This window comes from Filicampus tigris, chromosome 5 (assembly GCF_054856515.1).
Source record: "Filicampus tigris isolate MCC_2025a chromosome 5, RoL_Ftig_1.0, whole genome shotgun sequence".
Lineage (NCBI taxonomy): Eukaryota > Metazoa > Chordata > Actinopteri > Syngnathiformes > Syngnathidae > Filicampus > Filicampus tigris.
Genome location: NC_141221.1, coordinates 1241846 through 1269801, shown reverse-complemented (window position 1 = coordinate 1269801; position 27956 = coordinate 1241846). Strand labels below are relative to the sequence as shown.

At 41.7% G+C, this 27956-nt stretch overlaps 1 protein-coding gene across 1 annotated transcript in view; it reads left to right on the top strand.

Annotated features, from left to right (window-relative positions):
• Nucleotides 1-13286: 13286 nt before the first annotated feature.
• The window catches only part of LOC147146797 (uncharacterized), a 130190-nt gene continuing 115520 nt past the window's right edge, over nt 13287-27956 (top strand). Inside the window, exon 1 of the mRNA XM_086029788.1 lies at nt 13287-14224. Within this exon, the coding sequence (XP_085885914.1) occupies nt 13513-14224 (712 nt within the window). The 5' untranslated portion in view covers nt 13287-13512. The remainder of the gene's footprint in view (nt 14225-27956) is intronic.

Here is a 27956-nt window from a genome sequence, read left to right as displayed (position 1 = left end):
CATGCGTACTTAGTGTGTACACATGTACCCTTTCAGACGACTTGCTCACGGGTTGTATTGTACATTTAAACTTTTTTAACACCGTTTTATCCAGAAAATTCGGTTACGGTCCAAAATCGCTTAATCGAGCAGCCCTCGTGCATGTGATGTACGAGACTTGTCGAATACAATGTGCGCACGTGTACTACTTTGTATGACAACGAGCATCAAATGTGTGCACCGCATTTAGGAATGTTTGTGCATAGAAGGTCTCTCAACTCACAGACAAAAATGTTCTCTTCTTCTTGGATACGCGCGTGCGTGTGCGTGCGTGTTATGTTTCATTGTTGGGCAGCACAGATTGCTAAACAAGGGATTGAAAAATGAGACGTTCCCACCAGAAGGCGACAATTGATCAACCCCAAACCTTTTTTGTTGTTGTTGTTGTTGTTTTGGGTCTCCTCATCGTTCTCTTCTCTTCTTTTTTTTTTCCATTTCCTCCCTCCCTCTTTCTGCTCATGGTCTTCATCCTCTAAGCACGCGATGCTACACTTTCATTTTCTTCTGTCTTCTCCCGTTCAATAAAAAGTTTACAGCTAATTTTGAATACAATAGTCAACAACTTTCATGCAGTTCATCTAAAAAAAATAACTAACTTAAAAAAAAGGCATTTCATGATATCACGGTCTGCTGAAATATAAGAGAGGAAAGCAGGACTTCAACAGAAACCAAAGCCACTGCAGAGTGGAAGACTACATGCCGACTGATCATTTCATTATTTATTTACTTTATTTTTTCATCTTCTTATGACTTTTTATTATTAGAATTCCAAGGAAAACGTTGACTATTGCGTTCGTTACGTACAACGATGCCTTGTCCCCTCACCCTTTCTTTGTGTCATTTAACTTGGTGTGCGCTTTGCTACTTAGCATGACAGCACAATAAAACACACACGCACACACTCATAAGTTGAACCCCAAAAAAGAGCATTTTGAAAGAGATGTTACGCTCCGTATGAGATGGGATTAAACCTCCGTCCTGGAATGTGTGCGCTTTTGTTGTCTTGCATATTATCTGCCGGCTGCACATTTTTCTGAGTGCGTTTCCCAGGTGCTGCGGATGCGGCGCTAGCGGCTGTCGCTATGCTAATGGCCTTGTTTGGCCTTCGACGCACACACGCAAGGCAAGGAGGAGACATTGCATAGGGCAGACGCGGTATGTCTTTGGACTATTGTGCTACCACTTGCTGCATACTAACAGCGATGACAAGTGATCCACATGCTGCATCACCACACGACTACCGGATCCATTGTAGCATGTAGCTAGCCACAGATACATTTCCAGTGTAGAGCGATTTTTGCGGAATAATCAGACGTTAATTTATTTTTTTGCATACTATATATATTTGATATAAGATATTTTGAACTAAATGACTTTGGTGTGTTGCAATCTCGACTACCTCCGAGTCCTTTATAGAGGAAATAATTAACCGTAATAGTATGACGGTAGAAGTCCATTACCATGCTAAGTGACATTCTATGTTTATTTGGAAATGTGGAGTATTCTCCCAAAAATGAAAACACTGGATGTCAAATCATCATCAGTGTCATTCGTGAAAACATCCAAATCATGACAAGGACACCAGAAATGAACACACAAGCACATTTGAAGAAGCCTTCAATGGAAGTTTGCTGTCGAAATGAAATAATAACGAGGTAAATAAGTGCGCGGCGTCGGTATTAATAAATCAGCTTGGCCGAGTTGGGGGAAAAGTAACTTTTCCAATACGTCCCGCTGTGCCTGACGTCTCACGAGCGACATCAACTTGCTCGCGACTCCCAGCGGGAATTCTTCAAAGAAAGACGTCAACACAAGAGCATGCGCATCCAAATAAAGACGCAGGGACAGATTTTCCCTTTCCGGTCCAAGCGCCGCTTTCAGTTGCATCCGAATGCCCGGCGGGGTCTGCGCGTGCGTTAAGGTTGTGGCTGAGCAGGTGTGTCGGGGTTTTGCTGAGTCAGCAGAAAAAGAATTAAGACCTGCGCAAACACACACGCCTTTTTCTCACCTTAACACACACACACCTGTGAGGGAAATAGGATTAGATGTAGCTGAAGTTATTACAGGAAAGTGTTTTTGTTGCTCTGCACTCTTGCAGGTCACACTGTCCTAGTGCGTGTGTGTGTGTGTGTGTGTGTGCGTGTGCGTGTGTGTGTGTGTGTGTGTGTGTGTGTGTCCCCGAGTCCAAGTGACATTTTGTGCATTTTGTGACCAACTGTCTTCCCGCGTTGTGCTTCCAATGTCACTGATGTCATCCAGAAAGTCGGATCCACTTTTCAGCTCCCAAAGAAATGTGTGGGATCCATTTTGATGGAGTGTTCGGGTTCAACTTCCACTGTGCGGCTGCTCTCCATTTCCAATTTCAGCTAGGCGCTAATTCGTTTGATTTTCAAGTACGCACATACAAACTCAATTTTGAAAGGGTGGGGAATGTTTGAAATTTTCAGTGTCGGGTCAATTTGGATTTTGAGTGTGCGGGGGCCATTTTGAATTTCAAGTGAACCCCCAGCCCACCACACCTTTGAGTAGCCCATTTATTTGCCCATTTCGTCTCTGCCGCGTCCATTTTGAACTTGAGCCCACACGCTTTGGCTAATTTACATTTGGACTTTGAAGGGTCCATTTAGAATTTTCACTGTGTTGACAAAGTGAGCATAGTCCAAATTGAATTTTAACTATGTTTGGAAAAAAAAAATCCAAAATAAAAAAAAAAATTATGAGCTGAAATTAATTTAAAAAAAACCCACAATGCTAACATTTGATTTGAACGTAGTGGATGGAAATTTCGATTGTGCGGTGTCCATTTAGAATTTAGAATGTGTGAGGAACAACCTAAAAGTGTCCCCGTAGTAAAAAGTGGATGATGAACAGGACAATGCCACACAAAAACAGAAAAACAAGAACACACACACACACACACACGTACGCACACACAGTACTGACTCACACATGCCTCATTAGTCGTTTGTCCCTTTGAACACCTCGCATTCTGATACGTAAACTTTGCCCGCCACCTCATCAAGTATTCATTTTTCATAGCATAACAGGGCTTGTTAGCGCTATGCGTCACAGCTAATCGAGCAACGGACGGGACGTCGTCGTCGTCGCTGTGCCTCCACACGCCAGTCCTTAAATATACAACAAGCAGCTCCAGTGTTCGTCGGCAGACCTCCGCCAAGGCCAAAGTGGCGACAAAGGAGCATGTAGTTTGCGGGGGCCAGAGCACACGTGTACCTTCAAAAATGACGGGGTTCTCGAGTCGAGGCGGGGGAGGGGGGATTCCAATGGAAGATCTTGCTGCTTGATTTGATACACGTGTCTGTTGTATTGCCCAGCCAAAGACGTGTGGGGCCCATTCATTTTGTTTTTATGTCAACAATGGATGCCCCCAATCTTGGTGGATGACCTGGGCCCTTTTCCCCCCCCTTGCCCCCCACTTCTAAAAATCTGGCTTGTATGCTTGGTGGAGCTCATAAATACAATCATGACCGTAAGTGGAAATCACGTCAATGTGTTGGAGCCTTACTTTCATTCACACTCAACTTAAACTGGAGATAGAAATTCAAGCGTGTGTGTTTGCACTTGTCTTTCTATCTTAGTGTGGCTCTACCCTCTTATTGTTGGGACACTTTTCTTTTGTGAGGACATTTTGGCATGTCCCCACCAGAAAACAAAATGCAAACATAAGCTCCTTTCAGCCCATTAGTGTCGGGGTGTGTGTGCGTGTGCGCGGGTGTGTGTGTGAGTGTGTAGAGGTCCTAATTTGATGTCTAAATAAGTGGTCGCTGCCTTCCGGGGCTTTCCCGGCAATACATCACGGCGGCAACAATGGAGGCACCGGCGCGGCGGTCCTCGGGGGAGCTGCCGCTTGGCTACTCACGCACGGCCTTGTGGGAAATGCGAAGAACGCTAAATGACACACACACACACACACCCCCACACACACCCCCACACACAGGTGTGTGTTTTGGTCTTTTTGTCATTAGTGTGTAAGGAAGCCAGGGTGAGTCGTCCCCACAAGAGCAAACACGCTCATGAATAATTGAAGTCTCCTTCATGTCAGCGTAAGTGACACCAACAAGAGCCATTTAAGTCCGTAACACATACACACCACATTGTAATGAAATGTAATCGAGTAGAGTTGGCTGGAAGGGATACATCCGCCTTGTCAAAGCTCATTTGAAGGCTTCGGCTCCTGGTTGTGGATTTCATGACACTGTCTTTACTTACAGAGCAAAGACAGACTTACATTTGGCTGGTACTACCGTTTGAAAGGACGATGATTATCGCTCGTACCGCATTTGGCGTGTCCGAAAGTACAAACGGAGAAAAGGACGCAACTCGTTACGGAGCGATGAAAAATGACAAAAGGCAAGTTAGGCGGCAACGATATTTTTCCCTGATGAGTGAAAAATATTCTTGGGTCGGCATTCACGAATTTGCCGAGTATTTTTGGGAACCTCTTTCGCTGAGGCCAAGTAACATAAAATTAGAATATACTGCACATAATCCATGATGTCAAGTCTGATTAATCTTGCATTGGCGGAATAAGAATGAAGCAGGCGAATGGTCCGTCTCAGTGGGCGGGCATTTTGTCAGTCCCCGCCCTCTGCTGTGGCCTGAAGTTGATGTCACAAGTGCCCCCGTGCTCGCATTGCCATCAGGGTTTGCTCATGCGCAATTCACTTAATTATTGCATTTTTTGGGGTCATATTTGAGTATGTTCTATTTTGTTTGATTTTATATAGTTTTAATATTGCGTGTATTTCATTCTAAACATTGTATTTAAAACAAATATTTGTGTTTAATATTTTATACTAAGTACAAAAATACATCAATTGTTTGAGGTCATAATTTGTCCCCAATGATTTTAGATTTTCTACTATTTCACTTAAAGTCTGTATTTTCATCCATTCTTGTACTATTTTCAAAATTACTTTTTTATTATTTCGGCATTTTCCTAAACCTTATATATTTCCTATTGTATTTTGTATTTGTGTATTTCACCTAATATTTTTAATATGTCCATGGTATTTAAAGTCTAAACTTAACTGTTTAAAACTATTTGTTCAAATATATATATATATTTTTTTAAAATCACCTATTTTTTTTATTTTTTTTGTTAATGGTTAGGATTTAGGCTAATCCTATTATTTAAAAAAATGGAATACTTTTTATTTTCCATCCAATATTTGTGTATTTTCCCAATATTATTTTCATTTTTTTATATTTTTTGTATCCTTTTGAGCATGCCAACTTTGACTCACTGTAATATAATGAGTGTACCTAACATTTTTTTCTCAATAGTTTAAGAATAGTTTTGCAAATTGCTGAACATTAGTGGAGATGGAACTCGAGCCCTCTTGGCCTGGAGACAAAATGTCCTCACTGTCTCTTTTCTTTGTCTTCATTTTCATCTTCTTCGTTCTTCTCTTGCTCTTTGTTTAACGTTCAATCGGCGCCATTGGCCTGGCGATCAATTAGCACGCTGGGAAATCAATTAAGACCGCCGGCAGGCAAAGCAGCTATTTATAAAAAAAAACGAAACAAAAAAAAAAGGCTGATGCTGTTCATTAGGCTGTGACACGCATTATGGCCACGTAACGAAGAAGGAATGAAGAGGTACGAGTCGGCTTTGACGCGCTTCGTCGGGCCGCAAACGCACCAAAGGGAGACATTTTCTGCAACCATGCAGGTCAAAGTGGCAGCAGCAAAGACACCACGTTGCTCAGATCGTAAACTATATATGACCACGTAAAAAAAAAAAAAAAAGACTTTTTTTTCATGCTATATTCTGCGATTATTTTTTTGCTCTGTATTTTTTTTTGCAGTCTTTTTAAAAAAAATTTTAAGATACTTTAGATTTTTTTTCCTATTTTTATTTTTTTATTAATTCCAAACATTTAACCAGTATTTTTCCAATAATTATGTATTTTTTTGTTTTTGTTTTTTATAGTAATGCTAATATTTGACAAATTCATATGAATATTTGTATATTTTTCCGTCTGTATTTTGTCTCACTTTTTAATGTTTTTTCTCCATTTTTTTTTATTTTTAATGATGAATATTTGTTCCTCTTTTTTAAAAATCTATGTTCTGTAGTTTTGAATGTTTTGTCATTTTCGCTCTAATTTTGTGTGGGTATTTCATGTTGTCATGCGCCAGAGAGAAGTCGCACTATTTTCAGCGAAGTCTTGAATAAGCGGCAACAAAAAAGATGCTAATGCTAACGCTAACAGCAGCGTGCAGATGTTTTTGCACGTTCTTTATCCGGACTCAAAGTCTCACTTTGTGGCTTGAAACGCTCCTGTCTGAAAAAAGAGGAAAAAAAATGAACATGGACTTGCGTGGAGCGCCACTTTGTCAGCATTTTTGTGTGTTTTTTTTGTTCTTGTCGAAGGGTTGGGTTATTTAGGCCACTTTTCCGTGCGGTGGTCCCGCGTACGACATTAATCTTTCATGCGATTATTTTTCTTTGAAGGCAAAGTATTCTCTTTTTCATCTGTCCTCTTTTTTATCTGACACGCTGCTATTTTTCTTCTTTCATTCTCCCGCCGTTTTACTACTTCATCATCTGCCGCCGCGTGACAGCGATGCATTAATCCTGCCGCACGCACGCACGCACGCACGCATGCACACATTCACAAGCCCATACACTTCCACAATAGAAGTTACGACACACTCACAGGTATGAAGGAGTTTCAAGAAATACAGAGTATGGATTCTCTAATGAGATCCAGTACAAAAGGAGCAACTCAGAACAAGAGTGGGCTAACTCCATCCGTGTCGTTTGTAAGTGAAGTAACATTCTTTTCAAATTTGCTTTTGTTTTCTGCTCATTTTTTACTTGTATTACTTTGTGCCCAATATTGTGCATGTTTGTAATATTTTGAGATTCTTGCCAAATAGTCGTGTGCATATTATTGTACACTTTTCACTTTGTGTAGTATTTTCTCTATTATAATTATATTATGATTAATATTATTATAAGTATGAATAATATATATGAAAAATATCATCACCTTTATTTATTTTTTCACATTGTGGCTTTTTGTGTGTGTCCAGCATGTAAATGTATTTTCTGTTTTCTGGGTGCAATTTAAGTGTCGAACACTAGTTGGCGGCCCACCATTTACTTTGACACTGTGTACATTTGACACAAGAAGAAGAATAAAAACAGGAAGTCTTTCAGCTCAAGCTAGCTTGTGCTGAAGAGTGCAGAAAGTCAGTCCTCTTCAGTCCTGCTTTTTACGCTTGCAGAACGCGAGTTCGTTTCAGAATGTAAGTCTTTGAGCATGATTATCCATGTGTATTGTGAGACAATCTTGTAAAGTTTGTTAATTTGCTTTAGACACTGCAAAACAACACTGAACAATGTTTGTTCTCCATTGGTCTTGCTCTCTCTCCAGATATCATATGTTTTGAAATGTGTTTGTGTTATATCAAAAGTGTGTTTGTATATGGATATCTATTTTTTAAAAGTGCCGTAAATGTTCTAAAAACATTTCTTGGGTCTATTTAAATAGTTCATTTCGACATCACGGATTGTGTTTATTGCAGGGGGGGTTTGAACGTAGGGATTTGTGTATCTTAGTATTTTTCCTCAAGCTTAATTTGCGTGTCCATTCCCCCACAGTCCATGGCAAAGTTTTCTGGTACTCAGTTAAAACGCAAAGTGGATATATATATATATATATATATATATATATATATATATATATATATATATATATATATATATATATACTTTTTTTTTTTTTTTTGCGTCATCCATTGTGTCACATTAGCAGACAAATGCCAATGAAACCGTGGTCTCCTTGGCAGAGGTAACAAATGAGCCTTTGCACGGGGACAATAAGTGGCCTCCATTATTCAATTGAGCGTCTGCACAAACACATCGACGGCGAGCGTCGGGCCGGCGGAGCGCGAGCGCGTTTGGGTCGGAAACCGCCGCGCTAACGGCCGTCATTGTTTGTTTCCGTATCGACTTGATTAAGCCGCCATCATTATCCTGGTAGGGAGAGCGCCCGCGCAGTCAGCGCCTCCCGTAGATTTCGTCTCGGATGCGAGCGGGCCGCACCAAAAACACAAAATGCACACGATAACATATTTGGGGGTTGGCGGGGGGTTGACAGTCAATGCGATGCAGGGGGAGTTTGGAGGAAAATGGCAGCATTATAAACAGCAAACAACAACTTGGCGCCTTTCATCTGTCTGGTAGTTGTTTAACTTTGGTAACGATCGGACTGAAGATGTTTTTCGTAACTCTCGGACTTTGTCTCTGAAGGACTCCTGGAAATGGACAAATGAACTCTAAAATGGCCGCTTCAAACCGAAATGACAGTCTTGCTTTGGCTTATTGATTCTGACTTCTTGAGACTTTTTGGCAGGTGGACATGATTTTTTTTTTTTTAAATCACGTTTCAATGAGTTCATCTTCATATAGCACCCATTGGAAACTGACAAATGGCTCTAAAACGGTTATTTCAAACCCGTATTGTGGAGTTTTTTCTGGTATGGCTTTTTGAGACTTTTTGGTGAATCTACTTGGGATAAACGTTTGTATGAAACGTCATCTTGTGAAGTGAACCGGGACTCGGGATGAATTTGCAAAACCTCATCAGGTGGAGTTTGTCTTGCTCTTGCAATGGCCAAATGGACTTGGAAATGGTTGCTTCAAACCAAAACGGTGACTTCCCGAGTTTTGATGACTTCTGATTCTGACTTCAATTCATGATAGATGTGTGTACCATATTTTGTTTCGCTGATGGAAAATTGGTTCCAGGATCTTTCTTTTCTAAAACTTTTGTCTTGAAGGACTTTTGGAAATGACCAAATTGACTGCACAATTGCTGCTTCAAACCAAAATGACTCACTCACTTTGTCTTATTGGTTCTGGCTTCTTGAGACTTTGTCAATCAACTCATGACAGGCATGTTAACCAAATTTTATTGTTGCGAAGTGGAAATTCCCAAACTCTCTTTGATGAATTCATCTGTAAAGGAGCAATGGCCAAACTGACTGCTTCAAACCAAGATGGCAGAATTCCTTTGGTGTGCCGAGCAAATTTGATGTGCTTTGAGGGCTGAATTTTCCCCAAATCTCCAAGCAATTTAACAACACTAAAATGGCCGCTTCTAACCACGATGACAACACTTGCGGAGTCTTTTTAGCCATTGCTTCGTGAGACTTTTTTGCGCAACCAAATTCCATGTCGGTTGGTGAAATGCGCTTTGAGCGTTAAGAAGACGACGCTTTGAATTGTGATGAGGAGCGCTCAGGTGCGCGTGTGTGCACGCGCCATCGACAGGAAGCGCATCCCAGGTGCAGCTGGTGAACCTCTGGGTAGCCGGCGGAAGCTCCGATAAAACCTTCCAAGTTCCCAGTGCGAGTCCAGATTAAAAAGCCGCAGGAGTGACCTGAGCTGTCACTGACGCACACACATAATTCAAGCTTATTCAAAGGAAAGTCGACGTACGGACGCGCTTCGCATAAATGCATACAAATAACACATAAGCAAAACATATGGAGGTGCGAAAACACATTACACGATATTTACATATAATAATGTCCTGATCATCTCTCTCTCTCTCACTTACACATACACGCACACACACACAAAGGTGTTAATTAAACATTGTGACAGGTGATGTCGCTTCCAAATACCCCACCAGAAGAGTACCCACTGCGTCAACCAGCTGTCATGTCTCACACACACGCACACACACACACATGCTCACATGCACCCATGCACTCAGTTTTTCTTCAACAAAGTTATCTTATAATAACATAACATTTTAAAATCGTTTCAAACATTTTTTTCAACAACTTCACTAAGTTGTCAGTGTAATGTATGGAGATATATTTTATGTTAGCTCTAGCTGTTATGAAATGCGCTATATAAATATAATTGTATTGTATTGTTTTGTATTCATTTTTTTTTTTTTTTTTTTTTTTTTAGAAAATATTTTTTCATCCTTTTTCAGAATTGATCAGTGGATGTGGCACAGAATTACATTTTTAAAAATTATTTTTAATATTGGGGGGCATTTAAAAAAAATCGTTTTTTCCACTCAAGTATTTCTTTAATATTCTTTTAAGAAATGATGTTTTTTCAACAAATTATTTGCATTTTTATAATTTATAAAAAATAGGAAACATTGAAAGTTTCAAAGTGAAATATTTCATTACTATTCATTTCTTGAAATTTTCACAATCATTTTTCAAATTTAGAAATATATGAAAACATTTCTACGGAAAGTATATAATTTTTTTAATACAATATTTTTTAACCAATTAGATTTTTATTATTCAAAACTGAAAATTCTTCAAAAATGATTGTAGTCCATTGTTAACATGAATATTAATCTTTTGATGACCTTTTTTGAAAAACAAAAAAACAACTTCTGAAAAATAACAGTTTTTTAAATTTCATTTTTTTGAACAATGTCTTTAATTTCTCAGTGTATTTGGTTTTGAAATCTTCTAAATTTGATCAGTTTTGCTCCATTTTTTTGGGGGGGGAAAAGTGTTTGATTTTTAAAGACCCTCCCCCCAACCATTTACTTTAACTTGTCAAATGATCCATCTAGTAATCCGACTTGAATTATGTAAAGGGCGTATGAACCCGATTCATTCAAGTTGTCCAACAACAACAAGAAAAACAAGAGTGTGTGAGATTGTTCTTCTTCTTTCCTGGCTGCCAGCTGTTTACATCATTAACATTTCTGCCTGCCCAATCAGTCGTGTGTGTTTATGTGTGTGTGTGTGGGGGTGTGTGTGCGTGTGTGTTGGGGCATGCTGCAGGTTGTCTTTTAAATAATCTGCTGTAGGATAAAATGAATGATGCACCTGGAATCCTGGAGCTCGTACGAGTTTGCTGCCAAACAAACTTTCTCCCGCCTCGGCCGCCACATTACCGTGAGGTGTGTGTGTGTGTGTGTGTGTGGGTGTGTGTGTGCGTGGGTGTGTGTGTGTGTGTGTGCGCGCGTGCGTGTCCAGGTGTGCGTTCACGCCTCTCCATGTTAATAAAGGCGGGCAGATATAGCCGTCAGCTCGCTCTGTTGATTCAGGCTGGAGGCCAAAGCGCTGCCGTATCCTGGCTCGCTTGCTGTCGGGATCCATCAGTGTCCTTCCATCTGTCCCAACATACCCCACACCACCTCCCCTCGGTCCCTCTGACACCACTCCCCGCCCCCGCTCGCATCTGCTCGTGTGTCTGCAACGGTATCTCCGATAATTCCAGGGGCTTACATTTTCCAAGAGGCTCCGGTTGCTCACTACATGGCAGGCAGCAGATAAGACTCATGGCCTTGGTGAAGCAGCATGTGGTTAGTTCGCCACGCGCTATTGTGAGGACGTGTAATACAATTGGATGTTTGTGATCACCACAAAATCTTCTAATGCTGAGCAAATTAAACTAGACTCTGGGAAGGGTGGGGCATACTAACATAGAACTTCATTTTTGAATTAGTTTTTAAATCTATTTGAAATCTGAATAAATTGTCTTCAGTATTATACTAATCTTTAAAAAAAAAATCAAAATATGTATACAGTAATATAATCCCAATACTAATCTATGAATTATTAACATTTTATAAAATAGATTGAACATTTTCCCAAAACCTCATACATGAAATAGTTATTTAATAATTTTCATATATTTATTAAATATATTGTTTGTACAATATTATAAAAGTTGAAAAAAATACTTTTTAAACATCTTAAAAATAAAATAAGTACATTCAAAAACAATACAAAAGAACAAAAAATGTTTGAAGTAAAATACAAATATTAGGAAAGGGAATACAAATGCCTATTAAAAAAAAATACAAAGCAGAAAAAAAAATATTAGAAAATACCTAAACAGTAAACCATACGTATGAAATCAGAAAACAAATATCAAGAAAAATAACACAGACAAAAAATGATTGAATAGCGTTAGAAACTAATACACATAGGGGACATTGGAAAATAATAGACATACTAAATATTACAATGAAAATACAAATATTGGAAAAAATACAAAATACACAAATGTTAAAACAAAAAATACAATTATTACAAAAAACTAAACATTCAATACAAAACAAAGACCCGGGGAAAAATATACAGAAAAAAAGACCTAATGTAAGAGATGAATATACATAAATCCATATATTAGAATAACAGTGCAAATATAATATATTAAAAAAAAATACACAAATATGTCACGTTTCTGACCAAAATATAACAGATGTTTCAGTGAAGTGTCTGCCTTCTGCCCTTTTTTGTAGCATTGTCATCTTTGTGTGTGTGGTGGTGGGGCGGGGGGGGTAATGCTACTTCCATACATGCTAAATCCTGTATCACCAATAATTACAACTTGAAAAGGAATTACTAGCCTTCGAAAATGTTCCCACGTTTAACCGTTGAAGCGTTTCATCCCTAATCATGACAGACGGCGACATTTTCTCTCGTCCCTGCTGCCGACTGCAATTCTCCCTGAGTCAAGTCCGTTCAAAGAAAACGCTCAAGCCAGCAGACAAAATGTCAAGCCAAGAGAAGAAAAGTCTTGCGTTCAAGGCCACTTCTTCAAAGTCCACTCCAGACGACAGCCGTGTTGTTCTTCAACCTTGCCTCGATGGCTGTGCCGCCTCTTTTCGGTGGAGAGTCGAAGAAACTCCAGCTGAACAAATCAAGGTGCCAGGAGAGGTAGGAGGCTAAGCGCTAGCCCGTGGGGCTAACAGGTGGAACAGAGGCTAAAAAAATGGCATGATCAATTCAAAGATGGCCACATTTTGGCAACAGAATGCTAGCGGACAACAACAGCATTTTGAGCCAACTGGAGATGTTGAAGGGAGGGCTGGCTGACTCCAAAATAAAGTGCAATACAGTAGTCCAGTTAGGATGCAATGAAGGCAGCTTCCCAGGATACAAAATTTTGGGATAAACCATGTGAATAAACAAAGTTTATTCAAGTTAACAAAAGCAAAAAAAAAAAAATATCTGAAGCTATATTTTATGTTTATAAAACTAACTCAAGCTATAATGATAGCATAAATGTCCTTCCTTTGCATCCGCGCCAATTTCCGTACAAAAGAAGGAAGTTTGGGAATTGTAGTTTACTTTATTTCATTCATTATACTTAGCCTGAATTTTATTTTTTAATCTAAAACAAAAAGTAAAGTAATACTAAAGCGAAACAAAAACAAAGCATAAGTAAGTAAATGAAATTGAAAACTGACAAAGTGGCTCTAAAAGAGTTTGGACGTGGATGGTATCGATTGCACTTCTGCACTTTCGCCTTCGAATCTACCTCACCTGCGCGTTGCGTTATTACTCTTTTTAATTTTTGGAGACTATTTTTATCTTATTTTTTATTTATTTAAATTTTTGTTAATCTCTGGGTCGCTTGATCTCGCGGACTAGCATACAACTAGCGTGAGACGGAAACGGGCTAGCTTGGGGCTAGCTTGGAGCTAGTGTATTAAAATGCCTTCAGACGACAGCGACGAACACAATGGCCTGCTGGAGAAGGCAAATAAGACAATCTCTGACCTAAGAAGGGATATTCGTCGTCTCTCAGAGGAGCTCCATGAGAAGGAATCGGTCATCTCTTGCTTCGCGACCCGTTTCCCCGAACTCTCCGCGGTGGTCATGAGAAGGCGCGCTCGTGAAATCCTGTCGGCGACAATGACGGCTGAGGCGGCTGGCCTCTCGGACACGGCGAAGTGGGATCCAATTGCCTGCCCGGGGCCATCCTGCTCGACACCGTTGCAGAGTGACACCTGGGTCAAGGTGGTGTCCCGCGGCCGGAGGGCCGGGGAGCAACCCCACCGCCCCCAACTGGTCCTGGGGAATCGGTTCGCCGCCCTGGCGAGTGAGTCTCCTGTTCCCATCACTGCACTACAGCAGTCGGAGACACCGACTGCTGCGTCCGACGCTGGGGCTGTGCTCCCAGGGGCTCCCTCGGATTCCCCGCCACCCACGGCGACGACCTCGGCCGGGAACCCCATGTTGGGCGGGTCCGCCGGTGACACGGCCGTCCACTCACGCGTCGGGCTGCTCCGGGACGCGGTGTCCCGGTACAAGGGTGGTCGTCATCACCAGCATCATCGGCGACACTCATCGGTGTCATCCACCGTCTTCACTCGGCCTCGGCGGAGCCATCCTGGACAGTGGGGTCGTGAATCTTCCGCCGGTGGTGAGTCCCTTGGCGTTCCCTCCTCACGTCACCCACCGACCACCGTTATAATTGGCGACAGCACCATTAGACGTACTCACTATCCCGGCTGCGTCACCCGCTGTTTTCCCGGAGCGAAAGTCATGGACATAGTTAACATCCTGCCGGGTGTTCTTGACTCTCTGCCATCATCCATTACCCGGCTCATCGTTCACGTTGGGACAAACGAGACAATACGCCGACAGTCTGAGCAGACGAAGAGAGACTTTCACGCCCTCTTTGCCTTGTTAAGAACCTGCGATCTCTCGGTCTGGGTGAGTGGCATTTTGCCGGCATTGTCTCGCGGAGCCGAGCGCTTCAGCCGCCTTTTAAGCTTGAACACGTGGCTCCTACGCACTTGTGGCCACCTTGACTTTGCTTTTATTGACAACTTTAACCTATTCTGGAATCGCCCGTCTTTTTACCAGCCGGATGGTGTTCATCCGAACTCTCTTGGTAGCAAGATTTTAGCCGCTAACATCCACCATGTCGTAACCAATTCCACTCCCAGCTGACTCTTGTTTACCAATCATATTTCTTCTTCTACTCATAAACGCTGCAATGACAATGTCACTACCATCACCTACAGGCCAATACCAGCTGCTCACAGTACCACCACCCTCACTAGCTCCCCCTGCAGGCCCTCATTATCATTACCACTATCGGACAATTTTCCCATTGAAACCATCACCGGCAGACGCTTCCCTTGCACACACAAACAACGTGGTTTTAACAGTGGTAATCTAGTATATGTTAATACTGCTCATTCGTACCACCATGAGCGCACGTCCAGCACAATAATTAATCTGGCCGTGCTGAACGTGCGCTCCCTTTTAAACAAAACTTTTATCATAAACGACCTGATTTTAGACAATAATTTACATGGTATACTTTTGTCTGAGACATGGCTTGGTACAGATGCTCCAGTTGCTCTCAACGAGGCTTGCCCACCGAATTTTAACTTTTTATTTTCTACAAGGGATGGCAAAAGAGGAGGCGGGACTGCATCAATTTTTATTAATACTCTTTTATCAAAGGAGATCATTTTTAGCAGCTATTTATCGTTTGAACACCATGCCTTTGTTTTTAGCAGTCCCCCTATTCTCTGCATTACCGTCTATAGACCTCCCCATCATTCCACTTCTTTTATTACAGAATTTTCAGAATTCTTATCCATTTTATATTCCAGTTATAACAGAATATTAATAACTGGCGATTTTAATATACACATGGACAACATCTCGGACCCACTATCCAGAGATTTTTCAAACCTTTTAAACTGCTTGGATTTTAAACAGCACGTCTTGCAGCCAACTCACAACAGAGGACACACCCTGGATTTGGTTATAACCTATGGCTTGTCTGCTGGTGTGTCCTCTGTTGTTGACTTGGCAGTGTCAGACCACTACTGTGTCTATTTTAACATCGCCAGTTTTAACCATCTAGCAGTCCCGGTCAGAACAGTGAAGAAACGCTACCTATCTTCTGAGGTGGCAGCAAATTTTATCGAGATCTTAAAAAACACTCCTGCTGACATTTTACCTGCACCCTGTGATCTTATTGTTGACAATTTTAACCTACATCTTAAATCATCATTAGATTCAGTAGCTCCACTTTTAATTAAAACAACAAAAACAAAGACTGTACCCCCGTGGAGAAACAATGCTATCAAAATATCAAAGAGAAAATGCAGGAGTGCAGAGAGGAGGTGGAGAAAAAGTAAACTTACAGTACACTATGAAATTTTATGCGAACAACTGAAATCTTACAATAAAACAGTAAAACTGGCAAGATCTTCCTATTTCTCAAACCTCATTACAGTCAATAAAAACAACCCCAGGGTTCTCTTCTCCACCTTTGAACTTTTAACTAGTTCTGATTTTAATAAGTCCCCACAGAGACCAACAGATGCTCTCTGTGAGGACTTTGCAGACCACTTCAGAAGTAAAATCGATGACATAAGATCCAGTCTTTTAGCCCGTCAAAACACAAGTTTTAATAAACCCGGACAATCATATTTACATGAGGAAACACTGGAAAGTTTTGCCCTGGTTGATGCAAGGACACTTGTTCGAGTTTTCTCCCAGGTAAACCCAACAACCTGCCTTTTGGATCCAATTCCCACATTTCTTTTTAAGACATTTTATGGATTTTTTGAAGAACAAATTTTAAATATAGTCAATTGCTCTCTTCAGACAGGCGTCTTCCCAGCTGCCTTTAAAACGGCGGTGGTGAAGCCCCTTCTGAAGAAGAGCGGTTCTGACCCGAGCGTTTTTAATAACTACAGACCCGTATCCAACTTACCGTTTTTAAGTAAGATTTTAGAAAAACTGGTTTTCATCCAGTTGAATCATTTTTTAAATACAAATAATATTTTGGAGAAATATCAATCTGGTTTTAGGATGAACCACAGTACGGAGACTGCTCTTTTAAGGATCTTAAATGATATTAGGTGCACTGCAGACGTGAGAAAACTCACAGTCTTGGTGCTACTGGATCTAAGCGCTGCTTTTGATACAGTAGATCACCAAATTTTATTAAATAGACTTAAAAATCTAGTGGGCATCTCTGGTACTGTTTTTGACTGGTTTTATTCCTATCTCACAGACCGATATTTCTTTGTAAGTATGGATACTTGTTCCTCTAAAACTCATGAAATTAAATGTGGGGTTCCTCAAGGTTCGATTTTAGGCCCCTTACTTTTTAATCTTTATATGCTTCCCCTCGGGGATGTCATCAGGGGACACGGCATCAGCTTTCACAGCTATGCTGATGACACGCAGCTGTATATTGCCGTGTCTCCTGATGACACAGGACCCATTGATACCCTTTTAAATTGCATTTTAGATATCAAGTCATGGATGGCAGATAATTTCCTACAGCTCAATGAGGACAAGACTGAGGTCTTAGTTATCGGTCCCGAAGGTCAGAGAGAGAAGCTTTTACCAAAACTACACATTTTTAATCCCTCACACTGTGTGAAGAACCTTGGCGTCATTTTTGACTCTGAGCTCAGTTTTATTCCTCATATTAAAAATGTAACCAAGATTGGTTTTTATCACCTTAAGAATATCGCCAGAGTCCGCCCGTTTCTCTCTCAGGCTAACACGGAAGTGCTGATGCATGCCTTTATTTCCTGTCGTTTAGATTACTGTAATGCCCTGCTCTCTGGCCTCCCGAAAAAGAGCATTTCACCACTGCAACTACTGCAGAATTCAGCCGCTCGGGTGCTGACGAGAACCAGAGGGCGGGAGCACATTACGCCAGTTTTGAAATTGCTGCATTGGCTCCCTGTGTGTTTCAGGATCGATTTTAAAGTACTTTTATTAGTTTATAAATGTGTTAATGGTCTTGGGCCATCTTATTTATCTGATTTGCTTTTATCATACCAGCCCTCGCGGATCCTGAGGTCCTCTGGCGCCGGCCTTTTATTTATTCCAAGGGTGAGGACCAAAATGCATGGCGAGGCTGCATTCAGCCATTTTGGTCCTCACCTTTGGAATAGCCTGCCAGAGGATGTCAGGTCTGCAGAGACTGTTGATATTTTTAAGAGGAAGCTCAAGACACACCTTTTTAGTTTGGCTTTCAACAACTTTTAAATAATTTATCTTTTCTTTTGATTGAAGATAATTCTATGTTTTGCTTTGAATGTTTTAAAGCACTTTGAGTTGCATTTTTATGTATGAAAAGTGCTATATAAATAAAATGTGATTGATTGATTGATTGATAAAAGCAAATGAAAAGGAACTGAATTTCAGTCAAAACGAAATAACAAATTGTAATGAAAAATCCAAGACCTCTAAGCCTGGATTCAACAGAGCAGAATGAAAAACAACGGCAACAGCAACTTCCATGGGGGGTTCTGTTCACTGCGAACAAGGTGGAAGAGAGCAAAAAAGCAACAACAACAAACACTTGTTTATGCAAAGATTCCTCAACTAGGTTCCAACGCGTGTTGTCGCTTTTTCCTCATGCTGCAATTTCTCCAAAGATTGCCCAGCCAGTTTCGAACGTGTTGTTGTTGCTTTTTGCTTTCTTCTCACCGCGTTTATCAGCAGGTTCCCGTCATCAGACATTTTGTTCTCTCTCTCTTCTTTCTGTCTGTTCCGTCTAAATGATGGAGTGATGCGCAGTTTCCACCGGAAGTTGAGCAGTAATGAAACCCCCAAAATGTTGCCGCCTACCTTCTATTGTACTTCTCTGACAAAGAATTCAGATTCCGCATCAGAGTCACAATGCGCACGCCGTGTACCTTGAGAGCCGGCGCTCCATCTGTGCTCATATGAAAAAGTGAAAGGACGCGGACTTTTCTTTCTGCTGAACACGGGTGTGCCGATCAGACTTTTGGCTTCAGCGTGCGGTCATTCAATCCCGTTGGAATGCGACTTTGTCTCTTGTGGACTTTGCTGCGCTCAGCCTTTAATGCCTTCGAGTGGCTCCAGAGGATCAGGACATTCTCAGCTCTCGTCATCGGCTCCACTCGGCCGCCACTCTGCTCGCTTGCGCTTTATCAGATGCCGGCCCCGTGTCGCTTCCCTCTTCATATCAATCTTCCTCTTGAAGCACTTTTCTCTTGTCATTCCTGCTCTTCAATGTGTCTGACCTTGTCTACAACATTGCAGTTGTCCTCCTACGTGAGTCAGATGTTTTTCTAGTTGTCAGTCATTGCACTATCCACCTCTGGTTCTTCATTGTGTCATCAAAATGGAAGTTGGTTGAGTTCATCTAGGTCTTCTGTGTAGGTTGTGAGTCACCCAGGTCATGGTAATCTCCTTAAGTTGAATGGAGGCGACTGGACTCTGATTGCTTGATTTTTCACCTTTAATCCAGAAGGCTTCCTATAAAGAGAGAAGAGTCCAGTTGTGGCCTCCATTCAACATTTGTTGCCAAGACGTAATCGGATGCTGCCAGTGGAAGATGCAGGAGATGTTGGGACTCCTCCTGGTGTAGGACCTTACCCACAACTTGGAGATCTCATTTGGATATTGAGTAGTTGCTGTCTATTGTTAGGCCCACATGGTTATGAGATGGTGACTAGACATTTGATGATTCTGTCTGCGATCTTACGTTTCTTCTTACAATCAGTCCCTTCTTCAGATTTCGAACCTTACCTATAACTCTGAGATCTCGAGTACCGTGAATCTGATCTAACATACATTCCTTGTCTAGTTGTTGGTCTTAATTTCTTCTGCTTCTTCGGCTTCTGTTTCTTCTTCTGCTTCTTTCCATCACAGTTGTCATAAAGTTCTCTTCTACTAGTGTTGAAATGGCTCTTAGAGGGTTGTCGAGCCCTGATCTCGGTGGAGCTAGCCTATATGATGACCTCCAGTGTCAGAGTTGACCCTTTTCTTGGACCTTGTGTTTCTTCTTCCCAAGCCTTGCACACTTGTCTTGAAACTCTTAACTTGCTCGCGTCTGAGTTTGCATTCAACTTGGTGATCTCCTGTCTCAGATGTTGGTGTTCCTTCTTCTCCACCTCCTTCTTTCTCCCTTCATTTGCTGTGCAAATCCCCTCTGATCCACTCACAGTAACAACTGGTCACACCCCGCCCTCTTGTTCTCTCACCACCAATATTTGTTCTTCGCTGACCTTTCTGTTTTCTTTTTTTTTTTTTTAGCTTTTCATTCATTCCTCACACTTTGTTCTCCCCCCCCCCCCTCCCCTTCTCCTTCATTCCTCTTTTTGCCCTTCCTGAGCTTTGCCCGAGAGAGTTGTGACATCAACTTAACCGGCAATGTCGCATCCCATCCAATGAAATATATATATGCCCCGCCTTCCCCCCCTTCCGTCTTTCTCCTCAATATGTCTCCCATTTGCACAGGAAAGAAGTAGAAGAAAAAAGACGAGGAGGATTCTGATGAGGCGACGGCCAATTCCCGGGGATGACACGCATGTTTGTGCCACACGATTGCCGTTTGCTTTTCATCTACCGGATAGATTGGGCTCTTGACCCGACACCGCTACTGCACGTCCTTGCTCTTCTCCCCCCGCCCCCATCTTTTGGAAGACAGTCATCCTTTCTCGTTGTTTGCTGATGGATTCTACAGAGGAATAGAAAAGTGTTTGTTGATTTTTTATTTTTTATTTTTCATAAAGGTAGCTCTCTCTACGCTAAAATATTTAGGACAGGTGGGAAATATTTGGGGATGATTATACGAAACAAATTTGCAGAGCTGGGCATTTGACAATGACAATGGTCCGTTTATCGCCGGGGGACCCTTCCGCCGTCCGTTTAGTCGCCATTTTCTCGGGGCTAATCAAATAGCAATCGCCTATAGACCGGTCCGACTATCATTTTAAATGGGTTTACGACAAGTGAGAGGTTCCCATTCGGGGCTGCTGTTTGATTCTTGATCTTGGTCATCATTGACAATATTTGTCCATCATCATAGAAGCAAAAAGAAAAAGCGGCCAGTCGCAATACCATCAAAAACAAAACAAAAAACATGGTTTGTTGAAACTAAATAATTTCCGAGGAAACCACAGAATCATAGTAGCATCGTGAGTTGGGCCCATCGTTATTTTGTTTTAATAACAAATCTCGAGCCGCAGCACCATCGAGAAGGGAGAACAAAAATGGTCAGTTAAAAGAAAGTAATGACTCTTTCCCGGCGAAGCGTGTTAAGAGTGACAACACTCGAGGATGTAGCCTATCGTCGTTACTTTGTCTTAATAAACTACAATTTTACCGACAAACAAACATGTTTGGTGGGGAATCGCTGTTTATTCTTCTTCCAAAGACTGACTTTCCATTAGTGTATGTAGCTTTTTTTTAAAAAAGAGACAATAATAACAGTTGTGACTTAACTGATTCCAACGAGGGAATTTGTGCAAATGAGCCCCAATGAGAAGCAGGTATCCTAGACAGATGGGCCGCGCTACACCGTGAAGCTTTTTAAGCCTACGCCATCTAACGTGGACGTTAACGTTTGATCATTTCAAGGATGTGTCATGAAAGTGGTGCGAGGGCACGTCGATCGCCGCCTGCGGCTTTAAGTTTGCTTTTGTGTTTGTTTGCCGCGCGCCGCGATGTAATACCGCTCTAATCGTCCATCTGCGTCCAAATAGCGACCAAAGTCTCTCCAACAGATGCACGCGATGAGCCAAAAGCAAAGAAAACAACGCTTGGCGAAAGACTGAATCAGTCTCAAGTGGTATTAAGATAAACAGCAGGAAATAAAAGAGCAGACTGTGATGACCGGTCGCCCTCTCGTCTTCCTCCTGGCCTCGACGTTATCTCGCTCGTGGTGGACAAATTAAAGCGAGTTTTTCATCCGCCCACTCTCGGCCGCTGTGTGCAACAGGCGGAACAGCACATTGTCAGCCTGTTGGACACACTCTGTCAGGGCCTTTGGATCGTTTCGCTGTCGGAACACAATTATTTCCAGCAACGCAGATGAGCTCGCTCCGCGTTAACGTTTGGCTTTTGCGTGATTGACTTAAACGTGTATTCATTGTGTGAGCGGGAGGAGCTATGACGTGTCTCCGCCATGTCAGTTTAAAAAAAAAAAAAAAAATTGTATTTACCTCAAATTTTGAGAAGTGACAGTTCACTCAATGTTACGATTCAAAATAGCTTTATTGGGGTACTGGGATATGTGCATGCAAATGTTAGCCATCATTGCAAAGGAAGCCGGTTGTCACTTGTTGTTTTAACAAAACTCTCATTTACTGGGAACGCACGGAGAGTCGCAACACTGTTGTCACTTTGTTTCTATGAACCAACCATTTCCCTACAAAAAACAAATTGTCATTACTGCATCGTAAAGGGAGCTGCATGTCGTCGCTTTGTTTTTATGGGCCGACTGTGTCCTGACAAAGAAGAGTCACAACAATTTGAAGATTGCCGTGACTTTGTTCTCATAAAACTACATTTCTTGACAAAGCAGGACGAGTCACAGCACTGTCAAGAAAGGAGCCTACCGTTGTTACTTTGTTTTGATAAACCAAGTCTTTCCCGATAAAGCGCGGCGAGTCGCAGTGCCGTCAGATTGTGACTTTCTTTTAATCAACCGAACGTTTGCCAACAAACTGCGGTCACAACACTGTCAAAAAGGTCTTCATATTTTTGTATTAATAAACCAACTGCTTCCCAAGGAAACATGTAGAGTTGCAACGCCATTGAGAATGGAGCAGATTGTCCTGACTTTTGTTTTAATAAGCCTACTGTTTTCCGACGGCGGTGTGTCGTCATTTGTTCGAATAAGCTGCACTTTCCAGACAAGATACAATTCGGTCAAGAAGGGAGATGGTTGTCATTACTTTAACAAAAGCAACCATTCTTTGACAATCATGAAAAATCATCATGAAATCATGATGACAATCTTGAAAAATCATATTCTCTGTCAACAATTGCGCTGACGGTTACCGTGTTTTTATAAACTGTCTCCTGGCAAAATGTCAGTGAATTCTAACACGTGTTACTTTTAAGAAATGTTTCTGAGTGGACACTTTTCACTTTTGATTGAGGACCGCTGTTACTTTGTTTTAATAAACCCACTCTTTCCTTGCAAAAGGTGTGAAAGTTAAATATAACGCTTGTTCCTTTGCAAAATAATCTTTAAGATAACGCTTTTAACATTTGATTAGGGAGCATTGTTACTTGTTTTTCTTGTGTAACAACTTTAAGAAATGTTCCTGAAGAGGATGCTTTTAACATTTGATTGAGGAGCATCGCTGTCGGCTGCTGTTACTGTTTGCGTGTGATCTTTACAGCGGGAGGTTAATCTTAGCGTACGACACCCTGGGCGACGAGAGGGAAGGAGGGAGGGAAGGAGAGGGAAAAGCTCTCTCCTTGGGAAAAGGCAAGACGACGAGTGGAGTGGAGTCGTGAAGGGAGCGCGCCGGTATTTAATTAGCCTCGGATGACTAACTGACTGGCTGGGGAAAGGAAGGGGGGAAAAAAAAAAAAGGGAAAGAAGTTCACTTTTGCTGGCTGTCAAGCAGCCTGTTAGCCAAACCCTCCGGAGAGTGACGGATAGCAGAGGAGGAGGACTGATGCTGACGGACGGGCAGAGAGGAGCCCAGTGACAGCTACAAAATGACATGCCGACCACAGAATAAAGAATGGACGCCGCCGACGGGGACGTGATTACAGACGTCGCGATTTCGACTGCTAGTGCTGATGCTGCCTTCGAGAGCTCGGGGGGAAGTGGGGCAAAAGGACACCTGGAAGATTATAAAATGAGACCTTTGAACTTTCAGTTGGCGTTGAAAACAAAGCAAACATGACCATTCTACATCCAATTAGCAAGTGACTAAAAAACAGTTAGCTGGTCACCTGTAACCATTTGATGTCTTATTGGCAACCAGCTAGAAAGAAGTTAGCAAATACCTTGCAACCACTTGACATAGAATTAGCAACCACCTAGAAATCAGTTAGCAGGGCGCTTGTTTCAACTACAAGATCTGTGAGTTACTAGGTTGAAAAAAAAACAAAAGAAAAAAACAGCCAGCTGATCACTTGCTGACACTCGCCATCTCATTAGCAAACAGCAAGACAGAAGTTAGCTGGCCACGTGCAACCCATGAACATCCAGATGCGAACAATTAGCATCCTCAGTAACCGCTTAACATCCAGCTAGCGACCACATGACAGCCACGTGAGACCCGGCTAGCTTGCCGCGACTCAACGTCCCGTTAGCAACCAACAGTTTGCTGGTTACTTGCATCAACATCAAGTTAGCATCCAACTAACAACCACTCAGAAACCAGATAGCATCTACTCAGTAACTACTCAACATACAGCCAGCAACCATTTAACAGACACTCAACACCCCGGCTAAAAACCAGTTGGCTGGTCACCTGTAACCATTGGTCACCAGCCAGAAAACACTTTGTCGTTAGCAGACATCTTGAAACCAACATACAGTTAGCAACCTAGCTCAGTGGTAGCATTGTGGTCTCCCAACCGAGAAGTCGTGGGTTCAATCCCCGGCGATTGTGACCGTGTCTTAGTATCCTTGAGCAAGATACTGAACCCCCAGTTGCTCCTGATGCTGCGTCATCAGGAGGTGAATGAGGTACAGTTTGAAGCTCTTTGAGTACCAAAGGTAGAAAAGCGCCATACAAGTGGCAGCCCATTTACCATAGCTGGTCACTAGCTAGCAAAACAACGCAGCAATCAGTTAGCATCTACTCAGTAACCACTCAAAATACAGTTAGCCACCATTTGATATCCACTCTGGGCACAGCTAGAAACCAGTTAACTAGTATTTGGCAACTAGTTGGTGGGCATGCAACATCCAGTTAGCAACCGGCTAACAAGCACTATGCAACTAGAAGACCTTGAGTGCTGCATACCATGTATACGCTTTGCATAATTTCTTCCAATTGTCTCCAGATTAAAAATTGTCTTCGTCCCCTACAATTGACGGTTTGTTCCAATGTGACAAACGCTGTAAATCATCATTCCTCCAACACGCCAACAAAAAGGTTACAAGACTGTTAAGGCGGATGTTCTTCTTCTTGTGTTGTCTCCTCAGAAAGAACAAAGTCTCTCACATACTCGGCGCCTAATAAATCTAAAACATCTTTTATAGGATTTTGGGGGCGAGTGCTTCAATCCAGTTGAGTGGAGCAAGATTTAATCTGCGAGGCCTTCGCTGCTATTCAAGGTAATATTTGCTGACCATCTGCTCTGGAAAAAAAAAAAAAAAAAAACTTGTCCAGAGACGCTCTGACAAAAGTGTTTCACCTGACTTTTTCGAGCGTTTATAAAGGGGCCAATTTGATACACTCTATCCTCCTGTGAAGCCATTTTTGTTTTAGCCGTTATGGGATCGGAAAAATAATCAAAATTGTTTCATTTTCAGTTTGACACGGGCAGGTGAGGGGTTAGACAGTTGAATGGGATGGCGAATGGCCGATTCAAACCATTTTGGTTGACTTCCTGTGTATTTTCAGGAACTTTCCTGTGTATTTTCAGGAATTTTCAGACTTTTTTGGGGTAAGGCAACTCATGATAGACCTGCCTACCAGGTTTCAAGTTGTTCAGCAAAACTGTTTTTTGGGGGCTGACTTCTGAACTATTTTCTAGAACAAGTTTGTCTTTGAAAGACCGCTGCTAATGTTCAAAATGTGCCCAAAATGGTTCAATCAAACCAAAAAGGCATATTTCCTGTCTCTTTTTGGCCCTCACTTCCTGAGATTGTTTTGCGGGTCTATAAACACATCTATCAAATGTCAGGTTGCTAAGTGAATTTGGCTTTGGGGGCTGATTTTTCAAAAACTCTGCCAAGCCCATCTTTAGAAGACTCTGGAAATGACCAAAATGTCCTTGTTAAATTGCTTACTTTAAACTGAAATGGTAGACTTCCTGTTTCTATTCAGACATGGCTTCTTGAGACTTTTTTGTGCATCTACCAAATTTCATGTTGGGAAGTGAAATGTTCCAATGACCTCTGAAAATGGCCAAAGTAACCCTTGAATTGGCACTTCAAAGCAAAATGGCTGACTTCCTGTGTCTTTTAAGGGATGGTTTCTTGAGACTCTTTTGTGGCTCATGATAGATAATATCCATATCCTATCTATTAGCTATGTCTGCCAAATTGGGAAGTCAAATTAACTTCAGGGTCTGCATTTTCAAACACTCTGTCACGTCCATCTTTGGACGGCCCTTGAAATGACCAAAGTGTCCTGAAAATGGTTGCTTTAAACCAAAATGGCAGGCCTCCTGCTTCTCTTCAGATATGGATCCTTGAGACTTTATTGTGCGTCTACTCATGATAAAAGTATCTACCAAATGTCATGTTGCCAAGTGAGCCATGTTTTGAGGGTTGAACTTTTAGCAATTTTCACGATCCCTCCATATGGTCAGTGACCCTAAAATCGTCACTTCAAACCAGCATGGCTCACTTCCTATGCCTTTTAAGGTACAGTATGGTTTTTTGAGACTTTTTTGGTGATCCATTCGTGATGGATATGTCTACCAAATGTCTTCATGCTCAGTTAAATTAGCCACTCTCAGCCGGCTTTGATTTTGGATGGCCCTGGAAACAACCAGAATGCCCCTAAAACGGTTGCGCCAAAGCAAAGTGGCAGACTTCCTGTCTCTTCTCTGGTTTGATTTGTTGATTTTTATTGTATATGTGTTTGTGTGTGTGTGTGTCTACTCATGATAAACACATCTGTCCAATTTCATGTTGCTATGTGAAAATGGCTTTGGGGTCTGAATTTTCAAAAATTCTCTCAGGCAATTTCAATTTTGAAAATTCAACAGAAATGGGCAAATATATTTGTGACTAAAATTGTTGCTTCAAACCATAATGGCTGATTTGCTGTGTATTTTTTGGACATTGGGACATTTTTGTGCGTCTACTCATGATAGACACGTCTAGCAAACGTCACGTTTTCCCATACAAGTGTGTTTGTCTTGTTCCCCCGATCTTACTGATGGCTTTTCAACCTTCCCTCTTCCCCGTCTGTTTACCTTGATAAATAAAACGCCTTGTTTGGTAATACACATCCTCGGGGGGGTAGGGCTTGTTAAGATAACCATCCGGATTGAGTGTTGGGGATTCGCAATCTTCAGACAGCAGCCTGGAAGAGCGCCTTCACCCCCCTGAGGACACACTTTGACGCTCTCGTCGTCTTCCTTGTGCTCGTATCTGAAGACGGTTTTCTTACGTCAAGCACCTGAGTGTCATCCAGGCTTTGAAAGTCATTCAGTTGCACTCCTGGAAGCTTCTCACTCAGTCTCATTGGAGTGACCCGTACTCGCTACAAACAAATATTCAGACAAAATTCCTCTTTTTGGAAAAAAAGCTTCTGTTTGAGAATTTTTACATTCTCTTTTCGGCACTCACGGGTTCACCTACTAGGAGAATTTTTTTCAAAGTAGATTTATTATTCTTGGCAGTATGTTGCCGCTTATTCCTTATGTTTTTTTTAATGGTTTTTGGGGGGTAAATTAATATTAGTATTTTTTAATGCAATTATGATGGGCACCAATTATACACAGATTTTGGCCTATTCACGGGCCTGCTCAGCCACTATCCCATGTGAACCGTGGGCATCCAACTGTATTTTGTAGCACAAAACTGCATTGGCGTAATTTTATGAGTCAGACTTTTATTGGGAGGAATGAAAAAGGTCGTATTTGTTGAGAAAAAAAGATTCCATTTTTAAGAGTTAAAAGTATTTGAGAAAAACATTTTTTTCTTTGGGGAAAGTGCTATTTTTACAATACACCCCCCCACCAAAGTTTTTCAGTAAAATTACTGTTTTTGTTCAGTTTTTGTCACATAACAAGAAAATGATTTCCTGCAGCATGACTCCATTGTGTCATTCAATTTCATCTATTTTGAATAGCAATTCAAAGTATAGATCCTTTTTTATATTTGTTCTTTGACCTAAAGTCACTTTAACAGATGTTTGACATTTTTCAAAGGACACTCGCACCTTGGGGGTCACACACACACACACACCCACCCACGCACGCGCACGCACACACACACACACAGTAGTGAGCATTGGGAATGATTTTCAATCTGGGAAGGTAAATAGTCACCATGTTTAGACGACTTGCAATCAGCGTGTGTCATCTGTGCAGACACGCACACACCTGTCATGCAGAAATGTCACGCACACGCACTGACATACAGTTTAAAGCGCGTATGTGTATACGCACAGTAATCTATTAGAGGCTCATGGAGCCGCATGCAAACAACAAGTCAGAAAATGACACTTTTGGACGCACCTGCGATTGTGTGA